General features: G+C 55.4%; 2 protein-coding genes across 2 annotated transcripts in view; one reads left to right on the forward strand and one right to left on the reverse strand.

The window, feature by feature from the left end:
• Window positions 1-977: 977 nt before the first annotated feature.
• Window positions 978-13,725, reverse strand: xrcc3 (X-ray repair complementing defective repair in Chinese hamster cells 3). Its single transcript, XM_067572533.1, has 7 exons — window positions 13,497-13,725; window positions 12,515-12,652; window positions 12,226-12,438; window positions 11,852-12,006; window positions 11,562-11,774; window positions 1,730-1,767; window positions 978-1,645 (listed from the first exon to the last, which is right to left on the reverse strand). Exons 1-7 carry the CDS (start codon window positions 13,549-13,551, stop codon window positions 1,399-1,401), a joined length of 1,059 nt encoding a protein of 352 aa, XP_067428634.1. The 5' UTR covers window positions 13,552-13,725; the 3' UTR covers window positions 978-1,398.
• An 84-nt stretch (window positions 13,726-13,809) lies between these two features.
• Window positions 13,810-15,638, forward strand: part of LOC137169392 (transcription factor IIIB 90 kDa subunit-like) — a 36,351-nt gene continuing 34,522 nt past the window's right edge. The window contains exons 1-2 of the mRNA XM_067572529.1: window positions 13,810-14,098; window positions 15,258-15,467. Coding sequence (XP_067428630.1) covers window positions 15,284-15,467 — 184 coding nt within the window. The 5' untranslated portion in view covers window positions 13,810-14,098; window positions 15,258-15,283. The remainder of the gene's footprint in view (window positions 14,099-15,257; window positions 15,468-15,638) is intronic.

Raw genomic sequence — 15,638 nt, forward strand, 5'->3', positions numbered from 1 at the left:
GAACTGTTAACATGTATGACTGTTAACATGTATGACGTCATGTTGAGACGCTGCTTTGACTGAAACAGTAATAAAATAGAAGTGACGTAATTCAAATGAATGATAATCAATAAGTCTCCATGACAACTGAACCTGATCATTATTAATATTCATATAATTCTTCAGTTTGTTGTTTCGTTGATGTTAATGAGGGTTAGTGTTAATGTGGTAATGTGTGTTAGTGTGTGTTAGTGTGTTAATGTGTGTTAATGTGGTAATGTGTGTTTGTGTGTGTTAGTGTGTGTTTGTGTTAGTGTGTGTTAGTGTGGTAATGTGTGTTTGTGTGTGTTAGTGTGTGTTTGTGTTAGTGTGGTAATGTGTGTTAATGTGGTAATGTGTGTTAGTGTGTGTTAGTGTGGTAATGTGTGTTAGTGTGTGTTAATGTGGTAATGTGTGTTTGTGTGTGTTAGTGTGTGTTTGTGTTAGTGTGGTAATGTGTGTTAGTGTGTGTTAGTGTGTTTGTGTGTGTTAATGTGGTAATGTGTGTTAGTGTGTGTTTGTGTTAGTGTGTGTTAGTGTGTTTGTGTGTGTTAATGTGGTAATGTGTGTTAGTGTGTGTTAGTGTGTGTTTGTGTTAGTGTGTGTTAGTGTGGTAATGTGTGTTAGTGTGTGTTAGTGTGTTTGTGTGTGTTAATGTGGTAATGTGTGTTAGTGTGTGTTAGTGTGTGTTTGTGTTAGTGTGTGTTAGTGTGTGTTAGTGTGGTAATGTGTGTTAGTGTGTGTTTGTGTTAATGTGTGTTAGTGTGTGTTAGTGTGTGTTAATGTGGTAATGTGTGTTTGTGTTAGTGTGTGTTAGTGTGTGTTAATGTGGTAATGTGTGTTAGTGTGTGTTTGTGTTAATGTGTGTTAGTGTGTGTTTGTGTGTGTTAGTGTGTGTTTTTACTGCTGTTCTGCATCTTTGTTGTCAAAGATGTTTCAAAAAGGAAACAAAGACAAGAAGCAGAGAATAAAACTTTATTGTAATTAAACAGAAAAACAAAATGACAGAGTGAAAACAAATGAATAATAAATCTCCATGACAACCAAACCTTCCTGTGATCAGATTCCTATTGATCTCCGATCTATTGATCTCCGATCTATTGATCTACGATCTATTGATGTGTTTTAAGGAGCCTTGATAAATGAACAGAGTTCAATTAATAATTCAGCTGTTTTATCTAAATTATTGTGATTGGACAGTTGAACTGAGTTAATAACACACGAGTATTAACAGTCCGGGTGTCGACACAGAGCAGAGTAACTGCAGCACACTGAAGTGTCCATAACGTTTGTCCACGTGGAGCGCACCGCCACGCCATCAGTGACATCATCAGACTCACCCAGCAGCTGTCGGCTCTCACAGCTGAGTTTAACGCAGAATCACGTTTTTAAAGGGGAGCGTCGAAACGGAGGCGTCTCCGCGAGTCCTCGGACGCCTTCCGTCCACACGGCGGCGTCCCTGCCGCCTTGGGCCAGGTGAGGCGCGAACACCACCTCCAGCCTGCGGAGGGCGCTGCGCTGGTCGCCACGGGAAACCGTCCCCTGAAGACGATGCATCATCAGCCGCACCAGCACCTGATTGGCCCACGCCAACCCCAGAGCCGGAGACACGCTGGCAGACACGGGACTGAGACACACGGATCAATCAATACAGGTGATCAGAGACGACATACCCAGAATGCATCTGGAACATCTAAAAATCAGTTCTTACCCCAAAGAGCCGACGGAGCCGCTGAACACACCCGTCACCTGTAACACACACACACTTTAATACATGTAGAAATATATATATATATACATAGATATAGGTAGATAATCAGCCAATCAGAGTGCAGCATCAGACCCCGTCAGGACTCATAAAGCCACCCTGGAAACTTAGGAGATGTCTGACTATGGGATGCACGCCTCGCCGCAGACGCCTCCCTGCAGACGCCTCCCTGCAGACGCCTCCCTGCAGACGCCTCGCCGCAGACGCCTCGCCGCAGACCTCAGAAGCATTAATCTCTTTATCTTAATCCTGATTGGCTGGTGAACGTGTTGGTGCCACCTGCCTCGTTCAGGATAAGCACCTCTTTTCACTCACTCATATTGTTTCGATGTCTAACTATGGGATGTGGTTGCTCCCGTATCGCCAGACAAGCTTATCTATCGTCCACCGACCCGCAGAGAGCGCCGCTCTGGTCCAGCGAGGACTCCAGGACCGCGCATCCTACACACGGGGCGGAGACCAGCTGAGCAGAAACTCCCCTGATTAAGGCCAAAGATGCGGCCGAGCCACCAGTAGAGTGCGCTCGCAGACCCGCCGGCGGCTGCAGACCCAAAGCAATCGCCTCCGCCACCCAGTGGGAGAGGCGTTGCTTAGTAACAGGTTTCCCCTTATGGAAACCTGTTCATGTAAGAGTACAACACACGAACCGGACATAACACGCATGACCGCTGCTCTCCAGGCGGGGCAACGAAAGCCACGAGGTCCATGAACCAACCACCTCGGATTTTAAGGTCGGGTCCTTACATCACCCGGGGCAAGCTGAGCGCACGAGGGATGCACTGAAAGCACATGGATGTTGCTAACTCGTTTAGCCGAGTAACAACACTGTTGTGAAGGACGGGTGTTTCAGGTCCGCTTCCTCCAGTGGTTCAAACGGAGCCCTAAAGCCCCCCCAGAACCACAGCCGAGTCCCACGGGGGCACCAGCAGTCGAGAGTCGGGGGGAAGCCTGCGAGCCCCCGTCATAAAACAGCAAACCAGCGGGTGTTGGCTCACTGTTCGTCCCCCAAATCCGACATGACAGGCGGCGATGGCTTAATCATGGAAAAGGCTTTTCGTTTGTCAATCAGATCCTGCAAGAATGACAATATCACTCCCAGCGGTCTCTCTGTGACACCGTCCCTCCAACACTCTCCACTTAGAGCTACACAGACACCTGGTGAAGGAGGCCGGAGCGTATCGCTCTCTGCAGGAGCCCCACAGCGGTCAGATCGAGCCACTCATGGGCCCACAGCGCGAGTTGCTCCGGGTGCGGGTGAAACACCGTCCCCCTCCCTGCGACAGCAGGTCCCTGCGTGGCGGGAGTTGCCAAGGCAACCGATAAATCTCCACTAGCCAACGCATTGCAGGCCGATGTGGAGCGATCAGAATCGCCATGTTCCCTTATTCTGGACAGAGTGGCGGGTATCAGAGCCAGCGGAGGAAACACATAAAGGAGTCCGTGCAGCCAGGCGTGCTGCAACAACACAAGCTTCTATGATGCCATCAAAGCCCCACACAGCCGCAGGAAACAACCCTAACCCTAACCCACAGCCGCAGGAAACAACCCTAACCCTAACCCACAGCCGCAGGAAACAACCCTAACCCTAACCCACAGCCGCAGGAAACAACCCTAACCCTAACACACAGCCGCAGGAAACAACCCTAACCCTAACCCACAGCCGCAGGAAACAACCCTAAACCTAACACACAGCCGCAGGAAACAACCCTAACCCTAACACACAGCCGCAGGACACAACCCTAACCCTAACCCACAGCCGCAGAAAACAACCCTAACCCTAACCCACAGCCGCAGGAAACAACCCTAACCCTAACCCACAGCCGCAGAAAACAACCCTAACCCTAACCCACAGCCGCAGGAAACAACCCTAACCCTAACCCACAGCCGCAGAAAACAACCCTAACCCTAACCCACAGCCGCAGGAAACAACCCTAACCCTAACCCACAGCCGCAGGAAACAACCCTAACCCTAACCCACAGCCGCAGGAAACAACCCTAACCCTAACCCACAGCCGCAGGAAACAACCCTAACCCTAACCCACAGCCGCAGGAAACAACCCTAACCCTAACCCACAGCCGCAGGAAACAACCCTAACCCTAACCCACAGCTGCAGGAAACAACCCTAACCCTAACACACAGCCGCAGGAAACAACCCTAACCCTAACCCACAGCCGCAGAAAACAACCCTAACCCTAACACACAGCCGCAGGAAACAACCCTAACCCTAACCCACAGCCGCAGGAAACAACCCTAACCCTAACCCACAGCCGCAGGAAACAACCCTAACCCTAACACACAGCCGCAGGAAACAACCCTAACCCTAACACACAGCCGCAGGAAACAACCCTAACCCTAACACACAGCTGCAGGAAACAACCCTAACCCTAACCCACAGCTGCAGGAGACAACCCTAACACACAGCTGCAGGAGACAACCCTAACCCTAACCCACAACTGCAGGAAACAACCCTAACACACAGCTGCAGGAAACAACCCTAACCCTAACCCACAACTGCAGGAAACAACCCTAACACACAGCTGCAGGAAACAACCCTAACCCTAACCCACAGCCGCAGGAAACAACCCTAACCCTAACACACAGCCGCAGGAAACAACCCTAACCCTAACACACAGCCGCAGGAAACAACCCTAACCCTAACCCACAGCCGCAGGAAACAACCCTAACCCTAACACACAGCTGCAGGAAACAACCCTAACCCTAACCCACAGCTGCAGGAGACAACCCTAACCCTAACACACAGCTGCAGGAAACAACTCTAACACACAGCTGCAGGAGACAACCCTAACACACAGCTGCAGGAGACAACCCTAACCCTAACCCACAGCTGCAGGAAACAACCCTAACACACAGCTGCAGGAAACAACCCTAACACACAGCTGCAGGAAACAACCCTAACCCTAACCCACAGCTGCAGGAAACAACCCTAACACACAGCTGCAGGAAACAACCCTAACACACAGCCGCAGGAAACAAGCAGATCCTCCTTAAGCACACCGACCCAGTGGATCTCCAGATCCTCACTAAACTGCCCAACCAGCCACAAATTCAACATCTTGACGTATGACGATGTAACGTCGACCCCAACCTCCTCCCACCTCCTCCCACCTCCACCAACCTCCTCCCACCTCCTCCCACCTCCACCAACCTCCTCCCACCTCCTCCCACCTCCACCAACCTCCTCCCACCTCCTCCCACCTCCACCAACCTCCTCCCACCTCCTCCAACCTCCCCCCACCTCCTCCCACCTCCTCCCACCTCCACCAACCTCCTCCCACCTCCTCCAACCTCCCCCCACCTCCTCCAACCTCCTCCAACCTCCTCCAACCTCCCCCAACCTCCTCCCACCTCCCCCAACCTCCTCCCACCTCCTCCCACCTCCACCCACCTCCCCCAACCTCCACCAACCTCCACCAACCTCCCCACCTCCTGCACCCGGGAGCCGACATTCCACATACACAATACATACATACGACACCCCAACATCTAACACAGGAAGTAAGTGAGATGCACACGTCACCAACGTCACCAACGCCACCAACAGGCTGCCGGCATCGTCACCAACAGGCTGCCACCAACAGGCTGCCAGCATCGTCACCAACAGGCTGCCACCAACGCCACCAACAGGCTGCCAGCATCGTCACCAACAGGCTGCCAGCATCGTCACCAACAGGCTGCCACCAACAGGCTGCCAGCATCGCCACCAACAGGCTGCCACCATCGTCACCAACAGGCTGCCACCAACGCCACCAACAGGCTGCCAGCATCGTCACCAACAGGCTGCCAGCATCGTCACCAACAGGCTGCCACCAACGCCACCAACAGGCTGCCAGCATCGTCACCAACAGGCTGCCACCAACAGGCTGCCAGCATCGCCACCAACAGGCTGCCACCATCGTCACCAACAGGCTGCCAGCATCGTCACCAACAGGCTGCCACCAACAGGCTGCCAGCATCGTCACCAACAGGCTGCCACCAACGCCACCAACAGGCTGCCAGCATCGTCACCAACAGGCTGCCAGCATCGTCACCAACAGGCTGACACCAACGCCACCAACAGGCTGCCGCCATCGTCACCAACAGGCTGCCGGCATCGTCACCAACAGGCTGCCACCAACAGGCTGCCACCAACAGGCTGCCACCAACAGGCTGCCGGCATCGTCACCAACAGGCTGCCGGCATCGTCACCAACAGGCTGCCACCAACGCCACCAACAGGCTGCCACCAACGCCACCAACAGGCTGCCACCAACGTCACCAACAGGCTGCCACCAACGCCACCAACAGGCTGCCGGCATCGTCACCAACAGGCTGCCGGCATCGTCACCAACAGGCTGCCACCAACGCCACCAACAGGCTGCCACCAACGCCACCAACAGGCTGCCACCAACGCCAACAACAGGCTGCCGGCATCGTCACCAACAGGCTGCCACCAACGCCACCAACAGGCTGCCAGCATCGTCACCAACAGGCCGCCACCAACGCCACCAACAGGCCGCCACCATCGTCACCAACAGGCCGCCAGCATCGTCACCAACAGGCTGCCACCAACAGGCTGCCACCAACGCCACCAACAGGCTGCCACCATCGTCACCAACAGGCTGCCACCAACAGGCTGCCGCCATCGTCACCTACAGGCTGCCAGCATCGTCACCAACAGGCTGCCACCAACAGGCTGCCACCAACAGGCTGCCACCAACGCCACCAACAGGCTGCCGGCATCGTCACCAACAGGCTGCCACCAACGCCACCAACAGGCTGCCAGCATCGTCACCAACAGGCTGCCAGCATCGTCACCAACAGGCTGCCACCAACGCCACCAACAGGCTGCCAGCATCGTCACCAACAGGCTGCCACCAACAGGCTGCCAGCATCGCCACCAACAGACTGCCAGCATCGCCACCAACAGGCTGCCAGCATCGTCACCAACAGGCTGCCACCAACGCCACCAACAGGCTGCCACCATCGTCACCAACAGGCTGCCAGCATCGTCACCAACAGGCTGCCACCAACGCCACCAACAGGCTGCCGCCATCGTCACCAACAGGCTGCCAGCATCGTCACCAACAGGCTGCCACCAACAGGCTGCCAGCATCGTCACCAACAGGCTGCCACCATCGTCACCAACAGGCTGCCACCAACGCCACCAACAGGCTGCCAGCATCGTCACCAACAGGCTGCCACCAACGCCACCAACAGGCTGCCGCCATCGTCACCAACAGGCTGCCAGCATCGTCACCAACAGGCTGCCACCAACAGGCTGCCAGCATCGTCACCAACAGGCTGCCAGCATCGTCACCAACAGGCTGCCGCCAACGCCACCAACAGGCTGCCAGCATCGTCACCAACAGGCTGCCACCAACAGGCTGCCAGCATCGTCACCAACAGGCTGCCACCAACGCCACCAACAGGCTGCCGGCATCGTCACCAACAGGCTGCCACCAACGCCACCAACAGGCTGCCGGCATCGTCACCAACAGGCTGCCGGCATCGTCACCAACAGGCTGCCACCATCGTCACCAACAGGCTGCCACCAACGCCATCAACAGGCTGCCGGCATCGTCACCAACAGGCTGCCACCATCGTCACCAACAGGCTGCCACCAACGCCACCAACAGGCTGCCGGCATCGTCACCAACAGGCTGCCACCAACAGGCTGCCAGCATCGTCACCAACAGGCTGCCACCAACAGGCTGCCACCAACAGGCTGCCACCAACAGGCTGCCAGCATCGTCACCAACAGGCTGCCACCATCGTCACCAACAGGCTGCCACCATCGTCACCAACAGGCTGCCAGCATCGTCACCAACAGGCTGCCACCAACAGGCTGCCAGCATCGTCACCAACAGGCTGCCGGCATCGTCACCAACAGGCTGCCGGCATCGTCACCAACAGGCTGCCACCATCGTCACCAACAGGCTGCCACCAACGCCACCAACAGGCTGCCACCAACGTCACCAACAGGCTGCCACCAACGCCACCAACAGGCTGCCGGCATCGTCACCAACAGGCTGCCGGCATCGTCACCAACAGGCTGCCACCAACGCCACCAACAGGCTGCCACCAACGCCAACAACAGGCTGCCGCCATCGTCACCAACAGGCTGCCACCAACGCCACCAACAGGCTGCCAGCATCGTCACCAACAGGCTGCCACCAACAGGCTGCCAGCATCGTCACCAACAGGCTGCCACCAACACCACCAACAGGCTGCCACCAACGCCACCAACAGGCTGCCACCAACGCCACCAACAGGCTGCCACCATCGTCACCAACAGGCTGCCACCAACAGGCTGCCAGCATCGTCACCAACAGGCTGCCACCAACGCCACCAACAGGCTGCCACCAACACCACCAACAGGCTGCCACCAACGCCACCAACAGGCTGCCACCAACAGGCTGCCACCAACAGGCTGCCAGCATCGTCACCAACAGGCTGCCACCAACAGGCTGCCACCATCGTCACCAACAGGCTGCCAGCATCGTCACCAACAGGCTGCCACCAACGCCATCAACAGGCTGCCGGCATCGTCACCAACAGGCTGCCACCAACGTCACCAACAGGCTGCCAGCATCGTCACCAACAGGCTGCCACCAACGCCACCAACAGGCTGCCAGCATCGTCACCAACAGGCTGCCACCAACGCCACCAACAGGCTGCCAGCATCGTCACCAACAGGCTGCCACCAACGCCACCAACAGGCTGCCACCAACGCCACCAACAGGCTGCCACCAACGCCACCAACAGGCTGCCACCATCGTCACCAACAGGCTGCCACCAACGCCACCAACAGGCTGCCGGCATCGTCACCAACAGGCTGCCGGCATCGTCACCAACAGGCTGCCACCAACGCCACCAACAGGCTGCCACCAACGCCAACAACAGGCTGCCGCCATCGTCACCAACAGGCTGCCACCAACGCCACCAACAGGCTGCCAGCATCGTCACCAACAGGCTGCCACCAACGCCACCAACAGGCTGCCACCATCGTCACCAACAGGCTGCCACCAATAGGCTGCCAGCATCGTCACCAACAGGCTGCCACCAACGCCACCAACAGGCTGCCACCAACACCACCAACAGGCTGCCACCAACGCCACCAACAGGCTGCCACCAACAGGCTGCCAGCATCGTCACCAACAGGCTGCCACCAACAGGCTGCCACCATCGTCACCAACAGGCTGCCAGCATCGTCACCAACAGGCTGCCACCAACGCCATCAACAGGCTGCCGGCATCGTCACCAACAGGCTGCCACCAACGTCACCAACAGGCTGCCAGCATCGTCACCAACAGGCTGCCACCAACGCCACCAACAGGCTGCCAGCATCGTCACCAACAGGCTGCCACCAACGCCACCAACAGGCTGCCAGCATCGTCACCAACAGGCTGCCACCAACGCCACCAACAGGCTGCCACCAACGCCACCAACAGGCTGCCACCAACGCCACCAACAGGCTGCCACCATCGTCACCAACAGGCTGCCACCAACGCCACCAACAGGCTGCCACCATCGTCACCAACAGGCTGCCACCAACGCCACCAACAGGCTGCCACCATCGTCACCAACAGGCTGCCACCATCGTCACCAACAGGCTGCCACCATCGTCACCAACAGGCTGCCACCATCGTCACCAACAGGCTGCCACCAACAGGCTGCCACCATCGTCACCAACAGGCTGCCACCATCGTCACCAACAGGCTGCCACCAACAGGCTGCCAGCATCGTCACCAACAGGCTGCCAGCATCGTCACCAACAGGCTGCCACCATCGTCACCAACAGGCTGCCACCATCGTCACCAACAGGCTGCCAGCATCGTCACCAACAGGCTGCCACCAACAGGCTGCCAGCATCGTCACCAACAGGCTGCCACCATCGCCACCAACAGGCTGCCGGCATCGTCACCAACAGGCTGCCACCATCGTCACCAACAGGCTGCCACCATCGTCACCAACAGGCTGCCACCAACGCCACCAACAGGCTGCCACCAACGTCACCAACAGGCTGCCACCAACGCCACCAACAGGCTGCCGGCATCGTCACCAACAGGCTGCCGGCATCGTCACCAACAGGCTGCCACCAACGCCACCAACAGGCTGCCAGCATCGTCACCAACAGGCTGCCACCAACGCCACCAACAGGCTGCCACCATCGTCACCAACAGGCTGCCACCAACAGGCTGCCACCAACAGGCTGCCAGCATCGTCACCAACAGGCTGCCACCAACGCCACCAACAGGCTGCCACCAACGCCACCAACAGGCTGCCACCAACGCCACCAACAGGCTGCCACCAACGCCACCAACAGGCTGCCACCATCGTCACCAACAGGCTGCCACCAACAGGCTGCCGCCATCGTCACCAACAGGCTGCCAGCATCGTCACCAACAGGCTGCCAGCATCGTCACCAACAGGCTGCCACCAACAGGCTGCCACCATCGTCACCAACAGGCTGCCACCATCGTCACCAACAGGCTGCCACCATCGTCACCAACAGGCTGCCACCAACGCCATCAACAGGCTGCCACCATCGTCACCAACAGGCTGCCAGCATCGTCACCAACAGGCTGCCAGCATCGTCACCAACAGGCTGCCACCAACGCCACCAACAGGCTGCCAGCATCGTCACCAACAGGCTGCCACCAACGCCACCAACAGGCTGCCACCATCGTCACCAACAGGCTGCCACCAACGCCACCAACAGGCTGCCGGCATCGTCACCAACAGGCTGCCACCAACGCCACCAACAGGCTGCCACCATCGTCACCAACAGGCTGCCAGCATCGTCACCAACAGGCTGCCACCAACGCCACCAACAGGCTGCCGGCATCGTCACCAACAGGCTGCCACCAACGCCACCAACAGGCTGCCGGCATCGTCACCAACAGGCTGCCACCAACGCCACCAACAGGCTGCCAGCATCGTCACCAACAGGCTGCCAGCATCGTCACCAACAGGCTGCCACCAACGCCACCAACAGGCTGCCACCAACGCCACCAACAGGCTGCCACCAACGCCACCAACAGGCTGCCACCAACGCCACCAACAGGCTGCCACCAACGCCACCAACAGGCTGCCACCAACGCCACCAACAGGCTGCCACCATCGTCACCAACAGGCTGCCACCAACGCCACCAACAGGCTGCCACCAACGCCACCAACAGGCTGCCACCAACGCCACCAACAGGCTGCCACCAACGCCACCAACAGGCTGCCAGCATCGTCACCAACAGGCTTCCACCAACAGGCTGCCAGCATCGTCACCAACAGGCTGCCAGCATCGTCACCAACAGGCTGCCACGAACGCCACCAACAGGCTGCCACCATCGTCACCAACAGGCTGCCAGCATCGTCACCAACAGGCTGCCACCAACAGGCTGCCAGCATCGTCACCAACAGGCTGCCACCAACGCCACCAACAGGCTGCCAGCATCGTCACCAACAGGCTGCCGGCATCGTCACCAACAGGCTGCCGGCATCGTCACCAACAGGCTGCCACCATCGTCACCAACAGGCTGCCACCATCGTCACCAAAAGGCTGCCACCATCGTCACCAACAGGCTGCCACCATCGTCACCAAAAGGCTGCCACCATCGTCACCAACAGGCTGCCACCATCGTCACCAACAGGCTGCCACCATCGTCCCATCTGTGGCAAAATGTGTGGATCACAAATCGGCCTCCAACAGACACATGAGGCGCCACCAACAACCCTTCTGACCCCCAACCAGGAGAAGCAAGAGTCGTTGTCATGGTACCTGGTTGATGCAGAGGACGGGTGTGTTGAACTCGTGGCTCAGGTGATGCAGGCAGGAGGAGAAGGTCAGCAGGTGTCTCGTCCTCTCCAGCCAATCAGCAGCCTGGAACTCTGACCTGAACAGAGACGCCACCGAGTCCACGACCACGAGACGTACCAGACCACGAGCCAGCAGGAGGGGGACACGCCGGGATAGACAGGTGTGCAGGGACACCTGGGAACAGACAGACAGGTCAGAGAGAGACAGACAGATGTGCCGGGACACCTGAGAGAGACAGACGGGTCCCTCACCAGGTCAGCGGTGTGTTCGATGTAAACGTGGTCACTGAACCGGAGGCGGCCGATCTCAGCCGGAGGGACGTCTGACCGAAGATACACCTGTTGTCCAATCAGCTGCTGCAGACGCCTGCTGGGAAACCTGTCCTCCGTACAGATATACACCGCTCCTGTGAGACAGGTGAGAGGAAGAGAAAGTTAAACCCCTTTAACACCTGCACCTTCATTCTGCCTCAGCTAACGGTGGCAGCCGGACCCAGACCCAGCCCCGCTGTGGTGCGTTCACTGACCCGACCCAGCCCTGCTGTGGTGCGTTCACTGACCCGACCCAGCCCTGCTGTGGTGCGTTCACTGACCTGAGCCAGCCCCGCTGTGGTGCGTTCACTGACCTGAGCCCAGCCCTCCATAGCGGGGAGGGTACTGTACAGACAGGCAGAGTTGCAGGGCCAGCTGAGTCTTCCCGGCTCCGCTCTCTCCTGACAGCTCGATGACCCCTCCCACAGGTAGGCCCCCCCCCAGCAGCCGGTCCAGCAAAGGACAGCCCGCGCTGAGTCTGAGGCCGGACTCGAACCCGCGACACTCGCCGCGATGCAGCAGGAGGGCTGTGGACAGAAACACAGGTTAACACGCCATGACATCACACATCAGGTAAACTGCAGCCCGGATCACTGATCTGACCCGGGATTGGACGGCTGCGTCTGGAGGCGGCAGCGGCGGCGAGGATCAGCTGCTGGATGTCGGAGCGGGACAGACCGGTGAGCCTCTGCAGGTCCGGACCCGAAACACACATCACGTCCCGCACAGTCTTCACTTTAGCTGGAGGGGAAAACAAGGTAACCATGGTGACGACAATAATAATCACAACACCAAACAGGAGCAGGGAGCTGGAGTCCAACATCATGAACAAATAAAATATTATCCGACAGGTTTATGAGGGACGTTATTGATCACACACGTAGTTCAGATCAATAACAACCTTCTGACGGTCGCTGATGAAACATTTCTACGCTGACGACAGTGAGAACAACGTTCATCCCTCCAGTAGATCAGAGACTGTAGGATCAATAACATCATGGTTCATAAAGATCTTCCTCATGTGGTGTTGTGATGATGATGATGATGATGATGCTGGGTTGAGATCAGGTGACTGTGAAGGTCTGGAAGAGACCACTCCCATCAGCATCAACTACTTTATATTGATTAGCAGTGACTCTTCCCTCTAAGCCAGCATAACAGAGCCCCCAGACCCCCTCACTGTAAGGGTCCAGCATTCAGACCTGGACCAGGTTTTCCTCTAATCCGTCTCCCGTCTGTATGCAGGTTAACACACAGTCAACGCTGCTTAATGAAAGCGTCTCTGGGTTTTGACTGCGGGAACTTTAACGGATATTTTTCACTATTTTCTGACATTTTATGGACAAAACGATTAACCGATGAATCAAGACAATAACCGGTAATTTAACCGGTAAACACTGCAACATGTAACGAGGAGACTTTGCTTTATTTTAAGGGGTCACAGGTCGAGTGACAGACAGCATCTGCCGATCCGACCACTAAAACCTCTAAATAAAGACAGTTTGCCAAGTTGTGCTTTACAGGATTGAGACATTTGACGGTAAAGTGTGATGTTTGTGAACCGGGTCCGGTGCGTCTCTCTCACCTCTCCGCACGGCTGCTGTGATCCTCGGGTTGAGCTCCAGCTGGTCGCAGTCCATCTCCCCGCTGAGGACATGCTGTCCCCCCGCTGCTGCTTCAGCCTCAGTCCCGGTCTGACCTCCGGAAACCTCCGGTAACCTCAAACAAACCGGTTTATTTCTGAACCTGTCCGTTAGTTCGCTTCTTTCTGCCCGAACAGCTTCCCGCCACAACACGACACGTCATCACGCGCCGCCGGTCTGTGAGGGGCGGGGGGGGGAGGGGGGGGGGGGTTGAAACGGTCCCGCTTTAAATCTAAACTCGAGTCCGTTTGTTTACACTGAGATGATATTTTATATATTAATATAAATCATTATATTTCACATTTAACAGCGTTGGACCTTTCCGTCGTCATCCCCTCCCGCCATGTGACGTCATCTCAGCGCGTCACAGGAAGGGAAACAAAAACACCCCAAACATTGATCAGAAGCTTGATAGTGATCAGTTTTCAGTGTTTCACTAGTAATCAGCTTATCGATCCGCAGACTGACTGCAGGTTAAAATGGATTCTAAGTGTTTCTAACCGCCAAACGGATCCTATTGATCTCTGACCGCTTTCTACTGACGGTGAGTGACGCTGCTCCACATCGATTAACTGATCAGCTCCAAACTGATCACATCCAAACTGCCGCAGCTGTTAACGGAAGTACTTTATTTAGTCGATTAATCGAGTTTAGACGTAAACGATCGTCATTGTTATTATTCAGGTCTGTTACTGCAGTAATACTGTACAATACTACTGGTACTACTACTACTACTACTACCACCGGTACTACTACCACTATTAGTACTACTACCACCTCTACTAGTACTACTACCACCTCTACTAGTACTACTACCACCTCTACTAGTACTACTAATACCACTATTAGTACTACTACCACCTCTACTAGTACTACTACCACCTCTACTAGTACTACTAATACCACTATTAGTACTGCTACCACCTCTACTAGTACTACTAATACCACTATTAGTACTACTACTACTACCACCACCGGTACTACTACCACTATTAGTACTGCTACCACCTCTACTAGTACTACTACCACCGGTACTACTACCACTATTAGTACTGCTACCACCTCTACTAGTACTACTACCACCGGTACTACTACCACTATTAGTACTACTACTACTACCACCGGTACTAATACCACTATTAGTACTGCTACCACCTCTACTAGTACTACTACTACTACCACCGGTACTAATACCTCTACTAGTACTGCTACTACCTCTACTAGTACTACTACTACTACCACCACCGGTACTAATACCACTATTAGTACTGCTACCACCTCTACTACTACTACCGGTACTACTAATACCACTATTAGTACTACTACTACCACTACTAGTACTGCTACTAGTACTGCTACTAGTACTGCTAATACCTCTACAGTGTAAAAATACATTATGAGTAAAAGTGGTTTCTTCTTTTAGTCGTGTGTGTAATTAGTGAAAAGTTCTGAAGCTGCCATCAGTAGTTTTGCATATAAATTGTGATTTTTATACTTTATCAGCTGCAAGTTATTGATTTTATATGTATATATATATACACACACACAGTCAGTATGTCTATTGTTTATATATGAAGAAGTATATTGTATATATACTGTTTCTATAGAAACTGGTTGAATGTCTCTGAGTGTGGGACAAACTGGAAATGAACTGGTTCCAGTCTTAATGTGAAAGCCGTGATGCTAACCTGTGACCCCTTCAGGCGGAGCGACCTCTGACCTCGGCACCATGAGCTCCAGGCTGTGCAGGACCTGCGGGGGGTCGGACATCGATGTGGACCAGGCCCGGGGCAGCGCGGTGTGCACCGGCTGCGGCTCGGTTCTGGAGGACAACATCATCGTCTCTGAGGTCCAGTTTGTGGAGGGAAGCGGAGGCGTGTCGTCCGCTGTGGGACAGTTTGTCTCCGCTGACGGTGAGACGATGTTCAGTCTGTATGTTCTGATCAGATGGTTGAACGCTCGCCGTCCTGTTGCCCTGCATCACATTTTATTAGGAACATGACAAACATTAAGCTGTGCGGTAGAAGATATTGAATGTTGCCTCACTAAATATAAACATTAAACCTTTTCAAGTTTTCTCTCAC

This window comes from Thunnus thynnus, chromosome 18, assembly GCF_963924715.1.
Source record: "Thunnus thynnus chromosome 18, fThuThy2.1, whole genome shotgun sequence".
Taxonomy (NCBI): domain Eukaryota; kingdom Metazoa; phylum Chordata; class Actinopteri; order Scombriformes; family Scombridae; genus Thunnus; species Thunnus thynnus.